Source organism: Lontra canadensis, unplaced genomic scaffold (assembly GCF_010015895.1).
Source record: "Lontra canadensis isolate GAN:19392208 unplaced genomic scaffold, GSC_riverotter_1.0 scaffold46, whole genome shotgun sequence".
Classification (NCBI taxonomy): Eukaryota; Metazoa; Chordata; class Mammalia; order Carnivora; family Mustelidae; genus Lontra; species Lontra canadensis.
Window position 1 is genome coordinate 8,476,303 of NW_022631040.1, and position 26,947 is coordinate 8,503,249.

Genomic DNA, 26,947 nt, shown 5'->3' on the forward strand with positions numbered 1-26,947 from the left:
CTTCCCATTCCCTAGTAAGGTATTACTAATGCCATAAATGAAAACATGGATGTTAAAGATACCTGGGGGCGGGGGGGCTCTCCCTGGGAGCGCTCATTTGGTTAAGCATCTGATTCTTGATTTCAGCTAAAGTCATGATCTCAGGGTCTTGGCATCGAGCTCCGAGCTCTAGGCCAAGCTCTGGACTCAACGTGGAGTCTGCTTGTCCCTCTCCCTCTGCTCCTCTTCCTCTGCCCTGTCTCTCCCACCTCCCCTGCTCTCAAATACATAAAATCTTAAAAAAAAAAAATCTTAAAAAATACCTGGAAACTTCTGTGTGCACTCTCATAATTAAATACAGGTAATTCCAAAATAAATGTTTTAAGTGTATTAGAAAAATACCTTTGCTACCTAACTTATTGGATAAACATTTCTCCAGGAAGCAGAGACAGACACACAGGGTTTTTCCAGACCATATTTGCTAGCAAATATTAGCAATCATATCTTTATACAACACAGATATTTGAAAACTACACTTAACCTTTGTTCAATATCTCTTTAGGTTCCAGTTGTAATGTGCACAAATTTAAAAATATTTCAAAAAGCACTAAAATTTACTGAAAACAGATTAAGAAAATGAAGCAAAATCCTAGGACAGTGTAAAAAGCAGATAGTCATTCAGTCCATTTTCAGGGAAGGTAGATATTGCTAGCATAAAAAGTTAAAACACGTTTTTATTTCTTTGGGCCTGTCTCCTGCTTTTCAGCTTGATATTAAGGGAATAACCTTTTGATAATTAACACAGTTGAAATTCTTTTCCCTAGAAATAAGAGAGAGTTGACTTATTTTTAAAGATATTTTTCTTACGTTGCAGTATACCATTTAACAAGTTGTTGCAAATTCTTTATTCTAAGTATTCAAAGTATAAATATTAAATGGTCAGTTGACATGGAGTTCAATCTCATGTTTCCTTGTAAGAATACAGTGGTAGCCTATACAGGATAATTTCTCATCAGCGTAAGCAAGTTTCTGGTGGGTTAAACTGTGGCTTGGGCATGGAATTGCATTAAGATTGGGACCTAATTAACCTCTGTGGATTCCCTCTAATTCTCAGCTGCAGCATGTGCATATATATGGAAGAGATAAACTATCCCCTTCCTGAGAACAGAATCTTCGCAAATAAAGAGGAATCAATTGAACTTGTGACCAAACCATGACTCAAAGCTCTAGGACATGTCATTGTTAGCCCAAGAAATAACTACTGGAACATTAAAAAAAAAAAAAAAAGAAAGACATCTCAAACATACTAAAAGTCCGCTAGAAAACATGGCAGGAAAAGAGCCCAAGTGGGACAGCTGAATTATCAAAAGGAAATGATAGAAAGAGCATTCTTTTCAGTCCTCGGAGAGACAGAAATCTATCCACTTTCAGTTCCTAGATTTTTTTTTTCCTTAGGAGGGGAAAAATGTTGGAGCATCTTACTGTTAAATCCACAACACACTGAGATTTAATTCAGATAGTCTACTTGTCACTACTATTTTTCTTATTTATGTCCTAAGACTTGTCCCTAGCTAACTTTTCCCAAAGAAATATTGTAAGACATGTAATTGTATATATTTGAAAATAAAATGTGAATTGAAATTTACTTTGTTTTGAGAATTTTGGGATAAACAAAGACATCCTCTGGTTTGGAAGGATTGATCTTTGGGTTATGGGCTATGTCATCTAAGATCCATAAACTCATATTTTGACAAAGGGGCCTTCTAAGAATCCAAGGAGTTTACAAGAGAATTTTTCTTGCAAATAAAACAGAATTTATAAAGAGGCTGCGGAAATAAGAGAATTACCTGCAAAATATTTTATTTGTAATTTGTTTTTGTTTTTTCCACATTCTTTTTGTATGAATTTAGAGGTGCTAAGTGAGCACTTCCTTAAATAAGGGAAAAAATGCTCTTAAAGTTGCTTCCGATTGGTCGAATCTAACTGGTATTATCTAAGTGAAATCAGACCGATCGGTATCTTGTTTGACCCACCAGCACTGGAGGCCACTGCATGCAATAAAACTGAATGCTGATTAAAATTCTGATTTAGAAAAACTAAACAAAATAGTGGGATTGATTAAAGATGCCTTTATGAAATGGCAAGCTCTTTGAAAGCCTCTGAGCCTTAACAATAAGGCATTTCAACCCATCTCCTACAGCTTTCCCCAGTTATAGCCATTTTTGTTAAGTGACAAAGTCATACTACCACCCTGAAATGTCCACTAACTTTTGATCAAATAGGGGATTGGATTTTGGTATAAAGAAATGAGTAATCAATCAGTATATATCAATTATTTTGAAATGATGACTATTAGGAACATCCAAAGCTACCATCCTCTTTTCAATAGTTTGTTTTCAGAGTAGGCTCCGAGGACATTAAGAATGCAGCAAACCCTAAAGCATGAAGAAAAGGAACAAGGCCATGGAATCTATAACTGATCTTTTGAAAAATTAAGTTCATCAGTTCTAAGAATCTTTCCAGGAAAGACATTTATTTATTTATTTATTTATTTATTTATTTATTTATTTTAAAGATTTTATTTATTTGACAGATGGAGATCACAAGTATGCAGAGAGGCAGGCAGAAGGGGGGTGGTGGGGAAGCAGGCTCCCTGTTGAGCTGAGAGCCCTGTGCGGGACTTGATCCCAGGACTCTGAGATCATGACCTGAGCAGAAGGCAGAGGCTTAACCCCTGAGCCACCCAGGTGACCCCAGGAAAGATATTTAAGACTTAACATTCATCAGGAGGCAAATGTCTAGCTATAATATGAAAATTATCAAGCCGTACATACCTTGCTATAGTATGTATTACTAGCTTCTTTATTTAATTGCTGACTCACTATCTTTATTTAATTGCTTACTCATTATCTTTATTCAGAGCTACCATACTCCACAATACCATTTGTGGAGTTAGGGACACATTTTGCTATTTCTTCCAGTAGAAAAAGCATATGCTTGGATCCACACAGTCCCCGACTCAGACATCCTACAGCAAATCATTTAGTTCATATCAAAAGTCTCAGATTCTTTATGAAATACATATACTTAGTGTTCATTTACTCATTCATCCATTCATTCAAGAATTGTTTGCTGAGTTTCTAGTTCCTACCAGGCACTGTGCTTGACTCAGCAGATAGAATTTTGAAAGAGACTGTCTCTACCTTTCAGGAGTGTATAACCAAGTCAACAGGAAAAATTAAATGAAGCTACTTGAAGTAACATACTGTCTCTGAGTCTAGAGTAAATCAGGGTGGCTTGAATCGTCATGTATTTTCTTCTATTCTTAAGAGCTTGGCCATCTGTATGTTTTATTTTCCAGAACTTTCAATATGCTAAGACTATCTATAAAGGCAACTGCACTTGGCTGAGAACCCAATCTCCATCTACTAATCTAATGACCTTGAAAGCTAGTTATTATGTCGAGACTGTGAAATATATAATAATCCTTCAATTAACCAAGATGAACCTAAAATGTTCTGGTTCACTTAATTTACTTGTTATAGAATTAGGTAAAAAAAAAAAAAAAAAAAACTTTTTAGTTGACTACTTCCTGAAATATATTAGTGTATTTCCTCTACTACTAAATACAGCGAAATCAAAAATAATGTGAGCAAATTTATTTCCCTAACAAGAGTTAGGGCAAAGGCTTCCACATCTTTATGACGTCCTGCATCAACATTACTCTGGGGCTGACAGATTTCATTTGACTCCATAGAATATTGCTTGAGATCACAAAATGATTTAGTGTCAAGTAATTTTAGGGCTCAAAGAGACATTAAAAATCATCTAGTTCAAAGCCCTGATTTTAGGCTTAAAGAACATAAAAATCAGTGCAATTAAGTGCATTTGCCTTTGGTTACACAGTTGATAGCAAAATCTGAATTGAAACGCGAGAGAGCAGCCTCCCAATAGCGGTATTTATTTTTCAAGTTACCGCAGATGTGTAAAACATAGGAGATTGGGATGGATTTACACTGATTGCACAGCATATCCTAAAAATTGCCTGGGGAGCAGAACTTTGTTTCATGACATTTGCCTCCTGATAAAAACCAAGAGTACAAAATTTCTGTTTAATTTTGGTTGCTTCTAAAGAATAGAGTGTTTTCTGGATTTTGATATTACCACTGTTTTGAAAATAGTGTGGATTTCTGTATTAGTTTTTGAAAATCAAAGTAATACCCTTCTTACATCTTGAGTAATAAAACTAAGTAATCAAAGATGCTGTTTCAAAAGCCCATCTGGTGCTGAACACCTAGGCACACAGAGTCAGTTCTGAAGAGGATTTTTAACATTGTCTGATTGCCCTTGTTTTGGGATGTCAGGTCAGACAGTTAGCAATAGTTGAATGTAGTTTATTTTCTCGTGGTATAATATTTAGAGCATTCAAGAGCATGTTAAGTAAAATGAATGCATACACAGTGTCTACATAAATGTAAATTTATTCATAATCAAGAGCGGAATATTTTCTATGGCATTTATCAAAGCAAATATCCTTATATAGGTATTGCTATAAAATGAAGAGTGTGTTTAAAACAAATAGGGACAATCTCATGTTTATATTCAGTTATTTTCAGATGTTCTATTACACTTAAAAAAGATTATATTTCATCAAAAAACAAAAGGAACCACTGAGTATAAATTCCACAGTAATATCAAGGTCTTTTAAAAGACCTTTGTATAAAAGTGCTATTTTGCATTAAAAAATGCTATTGTCTGTCTAAAGACCTCTAAAGTATGTTGATTCTAGGGTTTTATTAAGTGACTGTTCTTTTGAGATAGAAGTGTAATGTAAACCAGACTATAATAACAATCTAGAATATTTGGGGGTCATTTAAACCTTCATTTTAAAATACATGACTTAAATTTTCATACCGAACATTGTTTTCCAAATGATTATAAGCTCCACAGGGAAATAACCTTATTAATTCAAGCATTTTAGAAAAAGCCCTTACCAATTATGACATTCTAGAAATAACAAAAAAGAAATAATTTCTGATAATCCCAAATTAGATATGGGGAAAAAATCGACTGACTCGGAGTGTTATGCCATCATTTTGTGTAATACAAAATAAATATGTAGGTATTAGATTACATTCCCATTTACGGTGTGAGGTTAGTTTTCAGTCTCAATAGCAATACATGGGTTTGCGTTTTAGGTTTTTTTTGTTTTTGTTTTTGTTTTTAAGTGAACGAGTGAGAGAAGATGGGACAAAGGAAGAGAGAAGCAGAAGAGAAGGGAAGAGAAAGTGACAGAAGTAAAGTGAACTTACTCCCAGCTTGATGAGATATTTATTACCAGGGGTCAAGTGTTCTAGCAGGTGATCCTGAAAAAGTTCAGTGCTGTTATAGATGACATCCCAAGCTGCAAAATCATGCGTCTGATTCAAAATATATAATATATAGCGCTCCAGAATCCCATGTACGTTTCTTGGTTGTTTCCACCTGGGAATGGAAAAATATAGCATGACTATCCATCATTCCTTCAAGTCAAATCTGAAATGTGCAAGATTTTTTTTTTTTTATGCAAGATTTTTAAAGGACGCATATGAACTTGGATTTATGCCACTCAAAACACACACACACACACACACACTGAATGTTTAAAAAAAAACAAACCAAGTAGTTATTAAACGTCTCTTCTGAATGATCTGAAGAAAATATGACATAGTGCCTGCTTTCGTTACTTATAATTTTAATTAGCTAATAGTATAAAAAATGTGTGAGTATTTAGTTTTGAACTTAAGCCATAGGACAAGAATTGAGAATTGAGAGAAGTAGGACATTTGAGAATTTATGAGAAACGGGAGAGACAGAGAAATAACATAATTGTCCTGAAAAAACGCAGCCATCTAATGTCGAATTAACATGCCACCCCAGAATACAGAGAAGCCAAGGACTGCAGTGCTGAAGTTGTCATATCAAACGTCATGGATAAGGTGAGACACTACCTAGACATGGAAGACTGTCTACTTGTTGGATGGGATACGGTAGGCAGAAGGAAAAGTAGAGATGTTCCACATATGGCTTACATTGTGTCAGCGAACATGAGCCGGACAGTTCGTAAAATAGCCAGAAATTGGTAAGCTGAGAGATACTTAGAGTAGTGGGAGATCTTTTCTGTAAGTAATGCGGGCTCAGCTTAGGGCAGTCTGAAAGCCAGGAGGACAGCTCAGACGCAGAACAATGGGGGTAGGAATCATAGTGTTTCCCAGTTTGAATGAATATCCTAATTTACTCAGCCTAAACTCTTCTCTTCCAGGTGGGAAAATTGAGACCGACAGAGATGAATGCAAATGAGTATTAATTGTTGCAGGAGAGGCTTTTAAGTTCAGATTCGGTATGACGGTACACCTTGCACCTCGGAGATTGGGAAATGGGTCAGAATCACTTCATATAAAAAATAACCTGAACATGCCTCTATGTGAAAATTCCCTTCTGACTTCAACCGGAGGGAAACAAGAAGGTCCTAGCTTATACTCAAAAAGGAAATATATATTTGGACTCTAATTCCAACTCATCATGGATGACACTCTCCTACAGAAAGCCCTAGGCAGTCCTGTAAGTGGTCAGTTCCCCTTTATTGAAGTTTGCACAGACTCTGTGTACGTACATAGCTCAGCCTGATTGCATAGAGACAAAATGGAAATTAAGTTGGCAAGAGATAATCAAAGGTTCCCAGAACCACTGAACTAATCACTTCTATGCATTTCATCACAATAAAATTAATTTTATGTCACAAACCCTTCCCTTGATTGAGCTCACTGGGATTCTTGCATAAACCAGTGTGTGACAGAGACAACATTTCTACTTACTGCACATGTATGGTTCTGGAATCCAGGACGGTCAGGAGTGGGGAATCCACGTGCTCTGGTGGCCGCTGTGCCGTGTACAGTACGACCAGGGAACTGTTTGTACATCCCACACATGTGCAGGCACTGAGGACAAACCGGTGGGGTGTAAATACTGGTAAATCTAGAGGTTGGAGGGAAAAAAAAAAAAAGAATTTATTTACCATCATATTTTTTATTCAGGTGGTCCCACTCCTCTTCTACATCCTCACTTCTTAGAACTGCTAAAGTAAAGCTTAAAACAAGAATCAATAGCCTTAAAAATCAATAGCAATAAGATATAGGCTGTTTTTTCCGTTAACTATGCTACGGTTATTTTTAAATAGATAGGTGTCGGTCAAACTTTTGCTTTAACTTTTTCATTTTAACAATTTGACTGTCCTCTTGAATGCCTATGACCAGGTAAATCGCTTTCTGAGTTTAGAGCTACTTCAACAGCTTGGTTAAAAAATAAACATGGACTCTGAGAAACAAACTGAGGGTTTCAAAGGGGAGGGGGGTAGGGGGTTGGGTGAGCCTGCTGGTGGGTAGTAAGGAGGGCACGTATTGCATGGAGCACTGGGTGTGGTGCATAAACAATGAATTCTGGAACACTGAAAAGAAATAAAATAAAATGAAAAAAAAATGAGACATTTAAATGATTTTTAAGGCATATTTGAAGAGAAGAGGAGTTGCTTTTGAAATGCAAATACATAACTTGTAACAATGCCTAACTCCTTTCTCCTGTCCCCCTGACCAACTGTTGTTTGACCTTCAAGTTGTCCAGCTCAGTGCAAAAGCCCCTTTCTTTCTCCTAACACATCCTGCCGTGACCCCTGGCACAAGGTGGAGCTATTATCCTCTCCTTGGATTTGGCTCCCACAGATTTGCACTCGCCCTGTGCAAGGCATTATAACCCTGTCATAATCATTTGTTTACGTGACTATCTGATCCTTTTAACTGAACATGGTGAGGGAAGGATTCATTTTTCATCCTCAGTATCTAGCACAGTGCCTGGTACATTGTAGGTTCTGAATATGTGTTTGAACAAATGAAAAAGGAACTAATGAGTGAAATGATCAAGGTTCAGTTGAGCTGGGTTTGACCAATGACTGAGGGAGTGGGATAACACTCCTCCAGTAATGATCTCTCCCCCTCCCATGAACCTCCCCAGTATGTTCTACCTGTCTGCCTTTATAATGGATATCACCTTTCCTTGTATTAGAATAAACCAATCTGTGATTTACCAATTCAGTTCTGAAATACCCTGAGCACTTCACTTACAAAGGTACTCAATAATTATTTTATTGATGAATCTAACCAAAGTGCAGTCAACTTTACCAAGATTTAAATATCATGAATACTTTTATACTACTGGAAGAAATTCTTATTTTCTGGGATATTTTTGAAATAAGTTGGTCACAATTTAAGTGACACATATTTTTAAATCTCATTAATGTTCAACCATTACAATTCCATATTTAAAAGACTAATAAAATACAACCTAATTTAGAGAAATATATTTTGTATTACACTGATAGCAGAACTAAATTAGAAAAGAACACTTTGATATTCATACAAAGTATAGTCAGTTGGTTAAACATGTAGATCATCAGAAAAACGGCAAATAATTTTATGCTAAATATAGTTATTCTAGAACAAAAGAGTGGTTGGTCATCAAGAAGAGACTCATAATGCTTTGGATTCAGCTTTGTTATTGTTAAAATTTTATCCTACTGGTATTCAGTGGTATGGGCTGAGGTGGGCACCCTCCAGCGATGTGCTCAGATGTGTTACAAGGACACGTTGAAGCTGGGGGTAAAGGGGGGCAGCATTGGCATTGCCCAGGACTGCCGGAGACATGACAGGAACAGCTGCACTGTGTGTGCGCAAGTCAGACAGAACTGCCAGACCTTCATTTGGACCAACGTTCTTTGAAACTTGCTAAGTTAAAAATCGTGAGAACAGTGGTCTCATATGCTACAATGAGTGGAAACTACTATTTGCTGTAGGAAAATTTCAAGCAAAGAACAGCTCCTACTAGCAGGTCCAATTCTGGCCAAAATTATAATGGATTAACACGCTAACACATTATCTTCTGTTCCCCTCTTCTCTTCACTTTCTCCTTTTGATTCGCAGGAACTTGGTGACCAAGCAGCTTCTCCTCTCTGTTACCTGTCTGAATTCCTTGCATTCCCAAGGCAGGGAAAGCTAGGGATTTTCGTTCCTAAGTCTGGTTTCAGAAGCAAAATCAAAGAGGACACAGAACCCAGAGTAAAGCAGGAATCCCTAATGGGTAAGTCAGTACAGTTAGAAGAAAGCTGTAGTGTGTGAACATCAGAGTATCTCTAAGTTTTCTAAAAGAATATGCCTCTGCCGAAATTTTATTCCATGGGGTGGATTCCAAGTGACTTTGGAATATTTTGCATGAGCCTCTCTCTTGGCCACTTCAGATTGTCTTGGTCAGCTGCAAATGAGGCTGGGTGCTACAATGTTCTTTGGCCAACGGACTCTGCAGTGGGGCAGTTTTTCTTGCTTTCTTACGTTCTAGCTTTTTGAGGTAGGGGTTTGGCTACCCAGTTTGTAGGTGGTGAGGAAGTCATACCATTCGAATGTGGCCTGATGATTGCTTGTTTGTGTTTGCTGGGACTGCCTTGCACATCTAAAAATCATTAGATAATTCTTAGTTATCTTAGTTAATACTTAGTTACCATCCTCAGGCTGGTGAGGTCAGACTGCAACATTATCTATCATCACCTTGTAGTAGCTCCTTAGTACAGAATACCCCACTCCCTTTCCCACTCTACCTCCATACTTTGAAAGTGACCTTGATCACCTGACTCGAACTCACCAGGGATATCTGCCTCAGATGAGCAATAGCCGTCTGTAGCAATTAGTTCCAGGGCTACCATCGATATCCAGTTTCTCCTGTGACAAAGTATCCTCCTTCATGGATTGGGAAACTTGTATGTCTATGCCAGCTGGGGAGTGGGGGGGACCAGGATGAAGAAGACCATCTAAGGTGTTACAGGTGAGGAAGATAGGAGACAGCATGGTTTTAACTAAAACATCCAACAGGGTTTAAGGATGTTAGAGGTGTATGATTGAAAAGTGCTACAGAAAACATAGAATAGAGCAAGAAGAATCTGGAGTGCTGGGTAATTTTATTTTATTTATTTATTTTTTTAAAGAGTTTATTTATTTATTTGACAGACAGAGATCACAAGTAGGCAGAGAAGCAGGCAGAAAGAGAGAGGGAAGCAGGTTCCCTGCTGAGCAGAGAGCCCGATGTGGGGCTCAATCCCAGGACCCTGGGACCATGACCTGAGCCAAAGGCAGAGGCTTTAACCCACTGAGCCGCCCAGGCACCCTGTGCTGGGTAATTTTAAAAGGCTAGAGTCAGTGGAGTCTTTGGCAGGAAAGTGACATATTGAGCAAAGACCTGGAAGGGTGAGAGTAAATCTGGGATTCTATGGCAGGGCCATTCCAGGAGAGGTAACAGACAGAGCAGTCTTGGAAGGAGGAACACGCATGGTATGGCTAGCAAGGAGGCCAGTGTGGCTGGAGCCAAGCAAGTAAGGCAGAAAGAAGAGATGACATCAGAGATTTCATGAGGGACTGGATCATGTGAGCCTTGTAGGGCTTTGCACAGATTTGGGCTTTTAATCTGAGATGCTGTGAGGAATGCGAGGGAGGACTTTGAACAGAACTGTTGCATGATCAGATGGATATCATGACTATCGCCCTGGCTGCTGGGGTGTGTAGACTACAACGAGCATGAGCATAAGCATAAATCTCACTTAAGAGGCTACTGTGGTAATCAAGTAAGTGGAGGCTTGTCATAAGTGAGAAATGGTCAGATTCTGAATATGGTTTTTTTCCCCCAGATTTATAAGGTATTAATGTATAACATATATAAGATTAAGATGTACATTGTGGTTATTTGATATCCATATATGTTGTAAAATGATTACCACAATAAGTTTAGTTAGCATTTCTATACCCTTCTTATAATTACCTTTTTTTTTTTTTTGTGGTGAGAATGTTCAGGATTCACTCTCTTAATGACTTTCATGCATAAACACAGTATTGTTAACTGTGTTGACCATGCTACACCTTAGATCACCTGAATTTATTACCTTAGAGCTGAAGTCTTTACTCTTGGACTGACACCTCCCTATTCCTCTCCCCAGGGAGAGGTCCTCTGGCCTCAATCCCTTGGCAACCGTGATGCTGCTCCCTAGTTCTACGACTTAGGCTTTTATATTCCACACATAAGTGAAAACATGTAGTGTCTGTCTTTTGGTGTCTCACTTATTTCACCTAACAGACCTATCCATATTGTCTCAAAAGGCAGGAATTCCTCCTTACATGGCCGAATATCATTCCTGTTTGGGTGTGTATGTGTGTGTACATGTGTGTGTGCAGTGTGTATTCGAATCTTTAAGCTCATTTTATGCTTAAATTCAACATACAAGTGAGGTAATATGGTATTTGTCTTTCTCTATATGACTTCTTATACTTAGTGTAATATCCTCCGGGTCCATCCATGTTGTTGCAAGCGACAAGATTTCATTATATTATAATCTTCCATTGTGCATACATCCCACATTTTCTCTATTCTTCATCCCTCAGTGGATACTTAAGTTGGTTCCATGTCTTGGCTATTATATATAATACTGCAGTGAACATGAGTGCACTTACATCTTTTTGAGTTAGTGTTTTCATTTCCTTTGGGTAAATACCCAGAAGTGGGATTGCTGGGTCATATTTTAGTTCTAGTTTTAATTTTTTTTAAGATTTTATTTATTTATTTGGCAGACAGAGATCACAAGAAGGCAGAGAGACAGGCAGAGAGATAGGAGGAAGCAGGCTCCCTGAAGAGCAGAAAGCCTGACGTGGGACTTGATCCCAGGACCCTGGGACCATTACCTGAGCCGAAGGCAGAGGTTTTAATCCACTGAGCCACCCAGGTGCCCCTAGTTCTAATTTTTTGAGGAAGCTCCATGCTGTTTTCCATAGTGGCTGCATTCAATTTACATTCTTAGCTACAACATACAGGAGTTCTTTTTTCTCCACCTCCTTACCAACACTTGTTATTTTTTGCCTTTTTGATGATAGCTGTTCTAACAGATGTAAGGTCTTTGCAAATCCCTTAGATTTGCATTTTCCTGATGATTGGTCATGTTGAGCATATTTTCATGTACCTATTAGCCATCTATATGTCTCTATTCGAAAAATACCTACTGAGATCTTCTGTCCACTTTTTAATTGGACTGGATTTTTAAATTTGTTTTGTTATTGAGTAGCATGAGTTCTTTATACAATTTGGATATTAGCTCCTTATCAGACATATTATTTGCAAGTACTTTCTCTCATTCAGTAGGTTGCATTTTCAATTTGATTTTTCTCTGTGCAGAGCTTTTGAGTTTGACGTAGTTTCACTTATTGATTTTTGCTTTTGTTGTCTTTGCTTTTGGTGTTAGATCCAAAAAAACATCACCAAGACCTCTGTCTTGGAGCTTATTACTTATGACTTCTTCTAGGAGTTTTATAGTTTCAGGTCTTGCATTCAAATCTTGAGTGCACTGAGTTAATTTTTGTGAATGGGGTAAGATGTTGGTCCATTTCCATTCTTTTGCATATGGCTGTCCAGTTTTCCCAACACCATGCATTGAAGACATAGTCCTTTTTAATTGTATATCCTGGGCTCCCTTTTGTACATTAGTTGGCCATATATGCATGGTTTATTTCTGGGCTCTGTATTCTGTTCCATTGATATATTATGTCTGTTTTTTTGCCAATAACATCCTGTTTTGAATACCATAGCTTTGTAATATATTCTGAAATCAAGTAATATATTCTGAATCAATATATTCTGAAATCAAACCATAGCTCTGTAATATATTCTGAAATCAGAATATATTCTGAAATCAAATCAAATATATTGATTTGAAATCAAATCAATATATTCTGAAATCAAGCTTTGTAATATATTCTGAAATCATCCTGTTTTGAATACCATAGCTTTGTAATATATTCTGAAATCAAGTATGATGGCTCCCTACAGGGAGTCAGCCTAGGACTCAGTCTAGTGCTCTACAGGCCAGCTCTGGGGTAGTGAATTAGGTGCTCACTTTATTCTCTGTCTCCCATGGGGAGAGTCTTGGTCTGTGCTGGGCTGCCTGGATTTGGGGTAGGGATAAATGCAAGTACTGTGAATTGATCTTTCCTACTCTCCTTAATGTATCTTTTCTTATTTCTGTGCTTTATCCAACTGTTATAATCCCTTATTTGGAAATCTTGGCTCTTGGGAAGATAATTTTATGTGTGAATAGTTGTTCAAATTGATGTTTCTGGGCAAGGGTCTGGTGTTGGGGGATTAGTAGATCAAACCAAGAAGTCCCTATTCTGCTATTTTGCTGAAATCACTCAAAAGGATCTCTGGGTATGTTTTAAAGGCAAACCTATGGGATTCCTCAGTGCACTGTAGATAGAGTATGGGAGAGAGAGAAAGGAATCAAAGCTGACTCCAAGGTTTGGCCTAAGCAAAAGCAAAAATGAAGTAACCATTAATTTGGTTGAAAAAGATCACAGAAAAAAACAAGTATTGAAGAGGAAGATAAAGAATTCATGTTTGAGACATTAACTAGACAAACAAATGGAGATGTCAATTATGAAATTTGAATATTAATTTTGAATTTCAGGAAAAAGTACTGGACTGGGATATAATTTGAGATATCATCATATATGTTATATTTAAAGTGGATGGAACACTAATAGAGCAAATGCAGATAGAAAAGGGAAAAGGTAAAGGGATTCAAATGTTTTGGTAGATTTTCCTTTTTCTGGGAGTAAAGCACAAATCAACTAAAGAAACCAAATCAAATCAAAACAAAACAAAACAAAGAAAGAGCAACCAGTAAGGTATGAGAAAAACAAGATTATAGTATCTGGAAGTCAAATAAATCAAATGTTGTAAAGGTGATAAGTCAAACAAGATGAGGACTACAGACTGACCAGTGTTTAACAATACAGCAGTCATTGTATTTGTGCAATAAAGTTTCAGTGAAGTTATGGGTGTCAAAGCCTGACTCAAGTGAGTTTGTGAAACTCTCAAACTCACTTTGATATATATATATATATATATATATATATATATATATATATATATACACACACACACATATATATATAATGAATATATATACATATATAATACATATATATTCATATATATATCTGTATAAGAATAATATATATAAGAATCAGAGATAGTGAATATAAAAAAAAACTTCTTCAAGAAATTTTATTGTAAAGTAGGAAAGAGAGACAACAGAGAGAAGGTAAGTAGAGTCCAGGGATTTTATTTTTTATTTTTTTTTTTTTTAAGATTTTATTTATTTATTTGAGAGACAGAGATCACAAGTAGGCAGAAAGACAGGCGGAGAGAGCGGAAGGGAAGCAGGCTCCTGGCCAAGCAGAGAGCCCGATGCGGGGCTCAATCCCAGGACCCTAGGATCATGACCCAAGTCGAAGGCAGAGGCTTTAACCCACTGAGCCACCCAGGCACCCCGAGTCCAGGGATTTTAAAAAGATAATTTCAATGAGATAAAAATTATCTTGTATATTGATGGGAATGACCCAAGAGAGAAGGCAAAATTAGTAATGGATGAAAGAGGAGAGAATTATTGGAGCTTTGCCTTAATTACATGAAAAAATGGAATCTAGTAAGAAAGAGGAGGATTTGGACTTAGAGCAAGGACAGATACTTTTTAGTTATGAGAGAGAAGGCAAACAACATGGGTTTGAAGGCTGGTTGGTGGGTGGAGAGTCATGGGAGTATATGGGATTTATCTTTTAACTGCTTCAATTTTCTCAGTGAAGAAAGGACCAAGATCATTAGTGAAGAGTGATCTTTTGATTCCCCAGAATAATACATTGCTGTGGGCCCTCTATTTCTTTTAGAATGAAATCTAATAATGGTCAATGAAATACTAGCTGACTTAACACCTGCCTACTTCTCCTCATTCCTTCTATACACTAGACATATTTCTGTTCCTTTAACTCTACAATGTCACACCTCCAGGCCTTTGCAGATATGATTCCTTCTAGCTGAAATCTGTTTTCTCTTTCTTTATACTTGGCTGAATTTTTTTCATTCTTCAAGTTCATCCTCCTCTGGGTGTTCTCTCTTGATAATCCAACAGTGTGCCTACAACCATCCCTAGACACTCAGTGTCATATTGCCGTGTTTAGTTACTTACTCTAATTACCAAAACATGTCAGAAATTGCCATGTTATTTATTTCTTGACTTTATATCCCTCCCAGGGGGATGTAAACTCCTTGAGTGGAGACAGATTTCTTTTTTTCTTTCATGTACTCTACAATATCTCCAGGACTGATATAATGTCTACCTAGCATAGTTTGCCCATGAATGGGTAAGACCAGAGGGAGACCTCTATGTCCCTTACCCAGACTGCCAACTTTTTCTCAGAAATAGAATAACATCTAAAAATCTCTAAGAATTTAATTAATTGTTAGGTCAATGAAGGGTCTGTAATTGTGAGATGAAAGAGATTCACTATTGGGGAAAAAAAAAAAAAAAAAAAAAAGGAAAGAAAAGAAAAAGGCAAAGCTGTGTTTGCCTGAAGGCCCGACCATTATTTTCAAACCTGAGTCCTTCATAAGAAACATGGACTAGAGATACACCACAATGTCAACAGTATTTTTCTCAGAGTGAGGGCATAAAGAAAATGTAAATCTTATTTATTTTTTGGTTACATATCCTTTTCAAATTTTATAATATATACGTATAGACATGTATAGATGGAGACAGGACAGCCATAATTTACCAATATCATTATTTAAGAAACTGTGGACCTAGTTGATACATGTCCTCTTATACCTTCTATGTCATACTTCTCCTTTCCTCAATGACTTCAGCATTGGCTCAGTTTTCTTTTCAATTATAATTCCTTTTTGGCAACCCCAACATCCTCAATAATGACTCATCTCTGAATCTGGCTTCACTTTAACTTCCTCAAATGTAATGGCCTTCACCTCTACTTCATCTGTTCGACATTCAGCACAGTTATACCCACTACTTGATCATCTTTGGAACTATTTCCAAGATTCTTAATCTAAAACCTAACCTCTCCGACGACAAACGGATAGTCTTCCACCTCTTCCTCTTGTCACATCGATGCAGTCTCTCCTTTGTCACCATACAATGTCTAGTCTCTAAGCAGCTTCTCCTTTTCTAACTATTTGCAACATTTGCATTCTGTGATACGGTCTTTGATCACCCCCTTCAGAGCCGTGCTCTCCAGCTCCCTAGAGACGATCACCTCCCCAGTCGACTTCAGTATATGCTCTCCCAATTTCTAGCTCTGGATAAATCTCACCATCTCATTTCTCTAATGCTTCCCACACCTCTGAGATGTGAATGGGAAATATTGCTGAACATACTGAAAGAGTCTACCAGAATTTTAGGTTTTCCAATTTCAACCAGACCCTTGGCACTCCTCAGTAATAACTGTCTTGTTCTCTTATTTCTTTCTTCATTATACTCATCTTTCCTTTTCCTCCTCCCATGTATTGGTCAGTTCTCTACATGAATTGAGTGGGGTCTAAAGTTGGAGCCCTTAGCTATAGCTCTGTCCTCTGAACCCCACAATTCTTGATATCAGTGCCACAGGTGCTGAGATCAATATGGCTGTTATATTAACCTATTTTGTTTCCTTCTGCCCTTCCCTGCCCCCCCATTTTTCCCTCATTTAGATTCTCATCTAAATTTCTTTCAATTAAATTATAAATCCAGAGTTTATAAAAATAGGTACTATCTATAAAACAAAATGTGGTTGGTTGGTTAGGGAGCAGAAAGAGCAAGAGAAACTTCCTGAACAGAGTCATTGAGGGGAAGAGAGACTACTCAGGGTTTACATATAATGTTGGGAAAACCAAGAAATGCATATTCCCTTGCCTCCACCACCTCAGATTTCCCGGAATGATGGAATAAGGATGGAAGACATGTACCAGGAGGGGCCTCCTGCCCTGTTTCCAAGATAGAGTCCCAGGGGGTGACAGATCCCAGCTAAAGAAATGACCTTGGTGTATATACACAGAAAACAGTGCAAGGATTTCAGTTTCCCAAGTGTGATACGGAAGCAATGAAAGGATCTCCTGGATCTGGGTGAGATATCTCAACAGTGATCTTTTTGTAAAGAGAAGGAAAGTATCATAGATGGCCACATGTCAAGAAATGTCAAGAATGTCAAGAAACTATGTAAGACTCTGGAAGATTTCACTCCATCAGAGGACAGGAGTGGGACCCCTGAGAATGACTGTGATTCTCTTACTACAAAATTTTATGGGAGGGAAGTCAGTTATCAAGTGTAGCTACGGAAGTAAAGATATAAGCAGTTACATAGAAACAGAGATACAGGTAGATGTCTTATGGAAAGATCTGTAAATGTTCCACACATAGTGCATAAACGTTGATGCTTATGATGACTATACAGCCAAGATTTTTCAAGCCAATGCAGAATTAAAATTTTTTTCAATTGTTTTCCTTAAGATAATTCACACGCGCACACAGACACCAATTTGGTGGGCCACACTTCTAGTTTGGGAAATCTGATCTGATCGCTGTGCCTTTGCTACAATAGGAATTGAGGATTTTCTTTTGATTCTGAGAATTTAAAAACTATAAACTCAACAGTGCAAAGAAAGCCAGACTGATTAAATAGCTTTTTTGACTTCCAAGTCATTTTTATGCCTATACTGTCCACCCCGAAGTGGATTATTCTCAATGTATTTCCATAAGAAGATGAAGTGTCACTCGTGTCCTTTGAATAATGAGGCATGAAAAAAAGAAAGGGATAATATCTAACATGATACATGGGAGAGGAAGCTGCACAGGTGGCCCGATTGGGAACTCCTTGGTGAAACAAGAAGAGATGTGAGCAAAAGGGGGAAAAATTACAGAAGAAAAGAGGCAGCAGCCTCAGGTGGGGGGAAAAAGTGCAAGTGTCTGAAAAGGAACAAATGGAATGAGGGTTTTTCTTAAAGAGGCAATTTTAAAAAGTGAAAAGGAGGGTTACAGGGGAGACAGGTCTAAGGCATTCTTTGGGAATGAGCATAAACAAAGCCACCAATTTATAATGTAAAGCAAAGAGGACTGTAATGATAACTCTCTCCTCCCTGCCTAACAGCAACTGATTCGGTAATCCGTCTCTACAGACGCGATTAGGCCCTTCAAGGAGAATGCAATGGATCAATGGATTCGAAGAATTGCAGGTATGTACACAAATCCGAGTTGAGGAAATGGAGGGTGGGGGAACCCTGAAAACATAAGGCCACTGTTTGTCAGAGCCCCTTAGCAACAACATCTTGTTTTCCATTTGCTTGATTGCATCATTTGCATAAGATCAAACACAGGGAGTTGTAGACAGGGAAAAACAGATCACTCTAATATGCATTAGAAATGGATCCACAGACATCATCCTAAGACGTGTTACACGGAAATGCATCCCAGCGCATGGAAACCTCACCGATTACTGTCAAGCAAAGTATAATTTACAATACCGGCCATGAATTAAATGCTATTTTACGATTGATTTCATGATGCTGTTCAGAGAATTTCATTGATCTCAATTTACAAAATGAACCAATAAGTAGACAATGATTTTCTTTTAACTCCTGGTGTAAACTGAGGAATTTATACCTTATTGGTTTCTCCCAATAGAAAATTAAAACGCAGTTGTTGCTTCTTCAGTCTCTAATGTATGTTATCTAGTTGCTTTTCTGACAACCTCCCACTACCATTTTGTAAATGAAAAACACAGCTTCTTCCTGATTTTCTTTTCTCCTGTCTATGCATCCTTACCACAAATCATCACTGGGATGTTTAAAAATGTTGGAACAGTCTAGGCAACTCCTGACCACATCGCCTTCTGTCATTTGGTATTCCAACCTGAGAAGCACTGCTCGGTTATGGTTCAGTGAGAACACGTCTTAGGCGGCAGACCTGAGAGGTGGTGTGTTTTCCACAGATGCCTGGAAAGCAATGAGCTATGCCACAATGCACGTGGAATGTCAGGTTGCATTCATCTCTGCCACTGTGTAGCCCTTGCTTCACGATTGCTTCTTCAGGCTTTTGATTCCAGAAAATCAGATTCTGACCTTATAATTAATAAAAACGGAGGCTTTCTTCAGCCTGGACATCATTGCTCTTTGCTCTTCATAGAAGCCGAAATTTGCAACACACTTCTCTTGGGCCAGGTGAGCAATGAACCACCACTAACATCCCATCCTGTGCTTTCAAACTAATTTGCAGAGCTAGAATCTCTCTGCCCTGGTAAGTCCTCATCATTACAACTGTACCCAAACAACATTACTCAACAAATTTTCTATTTGTGTTTATAATATTCTCCACCGCATCAGAGAAATCCATAGTTCTCCCTTTCATCAAAACCTTGTCCAAAGTTTGTATTAGACATGGAGCATCACCTGACTCCTTCATGTGGGCATTATGCGTACTCTATTTAGCTGCCTTCCTAACAAGTCTCCCTTGTGAGCATCCTCAGATGAGTTGTCTAAGGATTCATGGTATAAGTTCTTTGAGAACAAGGATGCATCTTCTTATAGGCATCCCCTATGACTTCTAACACTTTGGACCCTCCTGATGGTTGGATAGTAAAAACTTCATTGTGATAAGAAAACTGGTGGTAAGGAAAACCTGGTCCTTCCATCACGATAGCAGCACACGGTGGGGGAGCCCAGCCTGCTGGGAGTTGTCAGTCACTAGTTTGGAGGGAAAAAAAGGAATCATTACTGTCAGTTGTGATAATGAGGGATGATGCTTCCTCATTTTCCTCTTTTCTTCTTTGGCTGGTTAGAACAAAAGGCTTCCATGCAAAACTCCTTAGGCTGACAGCATTCTTATCCAGCTGTCTTCCAGTCTGGCTTTCTGAGCATCTCTAATACCTGATTTGTAATGCAGTATAGTATATTGAGCCCAGGGTTGTTTCTCTTGGTTACTTTTATAATATAGCCCTAGAGCAGTGCTCTCTTTTCTCTCTTTTTCTCTCTGTTTCTCTCTCTCTCCCTTTCTTTCTCCCCTTAAACACACACACACACACACTAAATTCCCACCTACTCCTCCACCTTGCCTCTGGATAAGAGATACAGAATTAAGGAGTCAGTCACAGGCTTCCAGTTTTCATAAATGCTTTCCACTCACAAACCAAAGAGGAGAAAATTGAGATACACTTCTAGGAATCTTTTCTAAAGAGATTTGAGTTGTACAACTTAGCTAAATATTTCTTGCAAAACTAGGGAATTTCCTCTCAGACTTAGGTGGACATTTGCTACTCTCATATTCTTTAATAATCTTAGGAATCAGTTAATATACTGCAAGATAATACTCTACTCATGTGACATAACTGTTAAACAACAGAGGTTAATGAGACATAATGAGAATAATGATGTGTCTAGTTATCTGTAACATGAAAAGAATAAATTCATGAATCCGCACTCCCCCAAAAAATGATATTGAAGGTAAGATGCTGTTAGTTCAGTAACAACAATAGCTATAACGTTGACTACATAGTGTTTGACAGGCCCTGTTAAATATGTTTTATACTCTCTCATTTATTTTAAGTTGCAAAATAACTCCGAAACAAGTACTGTTATTCCCAATGTACAGATAACAAAATTCCAGCTCAAAGAGATCAGCTGTGTAAGACCCTATATGGGGATCAGAAACCACCTGAATTCATTCGGAAAGCAGCGCAGCCTTGAGGCTGGAGTTGCCCGTGGCCAGACCATTATTTAAAGGGGACTCCACCCAGTTCACACCCTGCACCTCCAACTTAGTAAAGGATCACATGAGAATGGTTTTCATTGAAGACCCATTACCAATTCTTAAATATTAATTTAATGCTTTTCTAACTTAGCCCTATATTGGACACTGTGTGATATGACATGCTCAGATATGCTGTGTGTGATAATGATATGCTGAGAAAATTGTTCCTGCATATAAGAAGAGAATGTGTAAAATGAACACAATGATCTTCAACTTAAATTGTAATGTTAGGGTATAAATAAATATCCTATTAAAAGTATGCTTTTACATCAACCTGTGAAAATGCAATGCATCATAAGCAACCACTGTGTTTATAGAAGCTGAAGAAGTCCTCAGTGTCACAGCTAGAAGTATTCTGGCCCATTATAAGACTTACTGAATTATCTATCCTGGAGACATTTCCATAAAATGACAGGCTTTTCTCTTTTAAAACAGTAATTTTCAAAGAAAGGTTTGTTGACATTCCTCCGGGAAAAACACTTGTATTATAAGTGTTCACACTATGACAGTGTCTAACTTTTTATTTCTGAAATAATATCTTACTGATGATTTTAAATAAAGTAATAGGTCTGTGATGGTTAAATTATGTATCAACTTCACTGGGCTGTGGAGTCCACTTGTTTGGACAAACACTCGTCTAGGTTTTGCTATGATTAATACTTAATAATCTGTTGACTTTAAGCAAAGAAGATTACTCTCCATCATGGGGTGGGCCTCATCCAATCAGTTGAAGGCCTTAATAGCAAAGTCCGATGATGTGTCCTGTGTAAGAAGGAATTCTACCTTAAGACTAAATCACAGAAATTCTGTTTCTAGCCTGCTGGTGTGCCTGCAGATTTTGGACTCAAGACTGCAGCTTGGATTTCCTACTTGCTGAGCAGACCTATAGATTTCAGATTTTAGATTTGCCAACCCCCACAATCATGTGAGTCAATTCCTTAAAATACAAATAAAAATTCCCCTCCCATCATTCACCCTTTTACTCTAATATGACATCTGTGGTCCCTCATAAAAAGAGGACCTCATCTTGAGTGTAAGGTATATGTAGATTTCTCTGGGTGCATATTACAGAGTTGTTGGCCAGTCTACTTTGCATGAGAACTGGAAACTAGCATTCCTGGCTCAAGCAGAAAGTTTGGCAGTCATGGAAGGAAGGAACAAATTTCGGTGTACTCTGGATTCAGATATATCTGTGAATTTCAGGACAGCTCAAGAGATGGCCTGACAGAAGACTGTTTGTGTTATAAGTTGGGTAAGATTTGGGAACATTTGCTTCTGATGCTCAGAGAAGAGGATGTTTAACCAGATCAAGGCCATGGATATGAGTTACTGTGACACTTGGCTAATTGGTGTCAGGCTTGATCCTAAGTACATGTGAGAAAACCCGCATGATTCCCCAGAAATGCACGAGGATTATTAGTTTGCAGAAGGCAGAAATCACTAGCAGGTGAGGGTGATGAGCAAGTAAAATATGAATATTAGAACTAATGAAACTTATTATATATTCAGATACATGAGGTCTGGGAAAATCTGATATAAATATATCTATGTCCATCCATCCATCCATCATCCCTTAATCTATATCCACTTTAGGGTGTAATCAATGGCAGCTCACTGTATCAAATTTATATTTATACTTTGGGGCACTGTATGTTTCTTTTTTCTCTTTTAAAGATTTTATTTATTTATTTGAGAGAGCAAGAGAGTGTGGGGACAGGGGAGGAGCAGACAGAGAGGGACAAGCAGACTCCACACTGAGCACAGAGCTGGTTCCACCCCATGACCGAGATCATGACCTGAGCCAAAATCAAGACTGATGCTTAACCAACTGAGCCACCCAGTTGTTCCAAGACTCTGTATGTTTGTTAGATGGAAAATGTCTTTACAGCATGGATTCAGGAGAGGAGAGTGAAAATTGGTATACTTTACAGGTGATAGAGACAGGAGAGCTGGATCTTTTTTGTCTTTTTGTATAACCCCAAACCAACAATCTCTCCATTCCGTCTCAAAGACTGCTCAAAACAAATAAAAACCAAAGGAAAACTGAAAACGAAACAAATTAGAGTAAGATATTGTCATTGGCCTTGAGGAGAGAAAATAACAAAACTTCATTTGAGTAGTAAGAGAGATAGAGGGATAGACAGATATGGTCACACATTAACCATATTTTCACTAGTTGATATGGTATAATGATACTGATGCAAGATAATATATTGGAATCCAGAATTGCCCAGCTCCACCTAACATAGGAGAAATATACATGAATGTTACATTTAGATATAAATGATTTATAACAATGCTTAAAAGAGAATAGTGTTATGTATTTGTTAATTAAAAATAATGTTAGGGACACCTGGGTGGCTCAGTCTGTTCAGTGTCTGGCTCTTGGTTTCAGCTCAGGTCATGATTTCAGGGTCCTGAGGTCAAGTCCCACAGGCTACCCTTTCATCAGGGAGTCTGCCTCCCTACTCTCTTCCCCAGCCCTTCCTCCTGCTCAGGCACTCTCTTTCCCTAAAATAAATTAATAAATCTTAAAAAAAAATAAAGTTGATGAACATGGTTATGCCCTAATTTATATAATGATTTGCATTCTTCTAATGTTTTCATGAAACTAGTTTTTGTTTTTTTAGATTTAGGGGGTAACTATATGTAGGCACATGGTAAAAGATTAAACTAGTAAAGTACAAAATAGTACAAAATGAAAAGCAAACATTTTCCTCACATTTCCAACTCCTTAAAATTGCCAACACTGGAATAAGAAGCTCTCACACAACATGAGATGGCTATCGTGGGTTTCACCGATAAAATGGGGAGTAGCTGCATCGGAGTTTAGCTAATAACCATATAATAAATTTCTTTCTTTCTTTCTGTCTTTCTTTCATGTAGTTGCTAATGTGTAGAGCTAAGACCCATTACAAAAGCACACAGGCAAAAACCTTAAATACAATTGGATGACATTATAGAGAAAGGAAACCAAAAAAAAAAAAAAAAAAAAAAAAGAGAGAGAGAGAGAGACAGAAGACATCACTAAAGACCTAGTTTTGAGTTAGGAGTGTTGATTAGGGTGAATATGATTGAGTTACTGAAGTTTCAGGCCCCATTTCTTCATCTCATTAAAAGGAATTTATATCACGTGTAACATCTCTCCCTGTAATTGTTGTGAAGATAAGATAAATAGCCATAAACACATTTCATAAAGAAGAGTTTATCACACAGGTAAGAAATAACAATTTTAAACCATTATCAAAAACAGCAGAGCCTGATTCTTTATATGTAGATGTGATTCTTATTAATTAATGCTCATAAATACATAAATACCGGGAATGATATACTTTAAAAATGTTTATCATGTGATTATGTAAAACCCAGGATATATTTTTTTAGCTAAGTCCAAAACATACAATCAATTTCTTGTGAAAGGAAGCATATATATTTGATTTAATATACACAAATATAGCTTTTTTGTCATTTCTTTATTTATTCACTCCATGAGTATTTGCTGAGCATCTGCCATTGGCGTCTACTATGTGATTTATATGCTAAGATATAGCAGATAACAAGATGCATACAAGATATTTTCTTTTGAACTACGCATTGCTCTGGATTATATTTTCCAAATTTCAGAGATTCTGTGTTTTATCTGGTAAGGATATTTATGAGGTACTAATGAGTCTAAAGCACTTTAATTTCTATAGCTTCAATAAGTCTTAATATAAAATGGTAAATGGTTTGAGAAGAATATCTGTGCAAAATTATAAATTATAGTATATCTCCTGTGATAGGAACTGAATTACTTATAAGAAGAACTAATCTACGAGGAACTGAAGTTTTACTGATTAACAACAAATTACAATGAGAGTATTTGCACCAAAATACGTACAAACACACAATTGAAAATAATGTAGGATTAGCATCCATGTCTTACTATTAGCCCCCCAAATGCTCACATTTCCAGGCTCTTCAGTTTTTTTTTTTTTTAAATAGTTTCTTTCTTTTTTTTTTTTTTTAAGATTTTATTTATTTATTTGAAAGAGAGGCAGTGAGAGAGAGCATGAGCGAGGAGAAGGTCAGAGGGAGAAGCAGACTCCCCGTGGAGCCGGGAGCCCGATGCGGGACTCGATCCCGGGACTCCGAGATCATGACCTGAGCCGAAAGCAGTCGTCCAACCAACTGAGCCACCCAGGCGTCCCATCTTCAGTTTTTATATTTCACAGTAAGTCACATATACAAATAAGTCATGAAAGAATTGATAAAATATGACTCAGGTATTTGTTTACTTAGGCTACTATACCCATCAGATGGAAAGAAATACATATATAACCATTTTATCTATCTTAGAGCAAACATCTCTCTAACTCTTTATATTTAGTCAATAGCCTCAGTGTCACTGAAATTATAACAAACTTTTATTAGACCTGTCATAGTGGTAATTTCACAAGATTTTTATTTCCTTAATTATACTCTGAAATCCTCCTTTTAGAAATACTTTTATTAATGTTTGCTCAATGTAACTATTTATGAGCTAATTTTATTTAGGCACATCTTTTAAGGTAGTATATTTCTTTACAGTGATAGAGTTGACAATAGCTCTCATCAAAACAAAAAATTTCAAAAAGGAAGCCAACTATAATTTATAAAATGCCCCCCCCCCCAGCAAGTGGAAGAATTCTACAGATGCTGAATTTTAGAAATGTTAACTCAAAAGTTTCTTGGAGTTCAGTTTGTACTAAAGGTATATAGCATTATGGAAAACATTTATTTGATTTATATTTTAAAAACCAAACTTAACTTGATAGCAGTGATTCAGCTGAGGGGGAAAAACCTTTTAAAATTATCTATATAGTCTTTTCAACACCCAGAGTTCCAACCTAATAGAATTTATGACCGGCATCCTCTTGATTTTCACATAATAGAGCTATACAAGTGGCAGAAAGCGACTTTCTAATCTCCCTACATGAAATAGATATTCAAATACTTGCATATTTGGTAGCATATCCCTAGGAGTAGCTGGACTTGTATACATTTCCACAACACAGTGAAAAAAAATATGGAGGGCAATGCAACAATATCATCTTTGCAAAATAGCTTTAAAGGTTGGGGAATGGAAGACAAACTTTCTTAAACTCTATTGGATTTTTTTTTTTTTTCTGACTCAAAACTCTTTTTCTCCTGTTCAAGGTTTGAATGCAACTGGGAAGTATAGTAAACACAGGAATGGGATTTTTAGTCAAGCAAGCAGGATGCCTTCATCTAAGTCTTAAGTCATTCATAACTTCTCTGAAGTTTTCCATCCAGAGTAAAACAAGAATTTTATTTATTTTTTTATTTTAAAGATTTTATTTATTTATTTGACAGAGAGAGAGAGAGAGATCACAAGTAGGCAGAGAGGCAGGCAGAGAGGGGGAAACAGGCTCCTCACTGAGCAGACGCGGGTCTCGATCCCAGGACCCTGAGATCATGACCTGAGCCTAAGGCAGAGGCTTAACCCACTGAGCCACCCAGGTGCCCCAAGAGTTTTATTTTGAAAATATGTGTCAATATTTTGCTTGTGATTGTATGGAATTTAATTACACCACTACTTGGCATGTTTAAAAAAGCTGATCAACATTTATTGTACTTTAGTACAGTCAACTGAGTCTATATTTGTAGCTTTGGGATAGTGCCTCTCAGGGACTGTGTTATCAATGGTGTGGTTATGAGTTTTGCAGTAGTCTGTGTGCAATACAGAGAAATAGTATGCAAATATTTACCCGACATATGTCAAGCATTGAGACACATGTCACTTCTCTGATACCAACTGACTTCGGTCTGGCTGTCAGTCTCAGATAAATTACTCTGACTCTGAGCATCTTTCTGAGTACCAGTTTGGCATTCTGGTAATTCCTCCACATACTAACACAGAATTTGTACATAAATGAAAAAATTCCTTTGTCTCTTCATTCTGAATTGATTTTCACTGTTCTCCTACTATATGCATATACCCATCTCTTTCTTCAGGAAGGAAGATGAAAGATACAGCTCCTGCCCCCAGGGACCTCAATCTAGTGGGAAAAGACTATTCAGTCAACCAGAAATGCTAGTAAAGAATTCTAAATGATATGAGAGGTGGGAACATGGAGAGGAAAATAGTTAAACTACGTATGTCTACATACCCGGGAATGGTCCTAAATCGAACACTTGTATTGTCCCAGTCTCAGAATAATCAATAAAGATACATGAATGGATAGA

At 37.4% G+C, this 26,947-nt stretch overlaps 1 protein-coding gene across 1 annotated transcript in view; it reads right to left on the reverse strand.

Annotated features, from left to right (window-relative positions):
• The window catches only part of USH2A (usherin), a 678,599-nt gene that overhangs the window by 337,385 nt on the left and 314,267 nt on the right, over window positions 1–26,947 (reverse strand). Inside the window, exons 32-33 of the mRNA XM_032872913.1 lie at window positions 6,834–6,993; window positions 5,292–5,463 (exon numbers count right to left, since the gene is read on the reverse strand). Coding sequence (XP_032728804.1) covers window positions 5,292–5,463; window positions 6,834–6,993 — 332 coding nt within the window. The remainder of the gene's footprint in view (window positions 1–5,291; window positions 5,464–6,833; window positions 6,994–26,947) is intronic.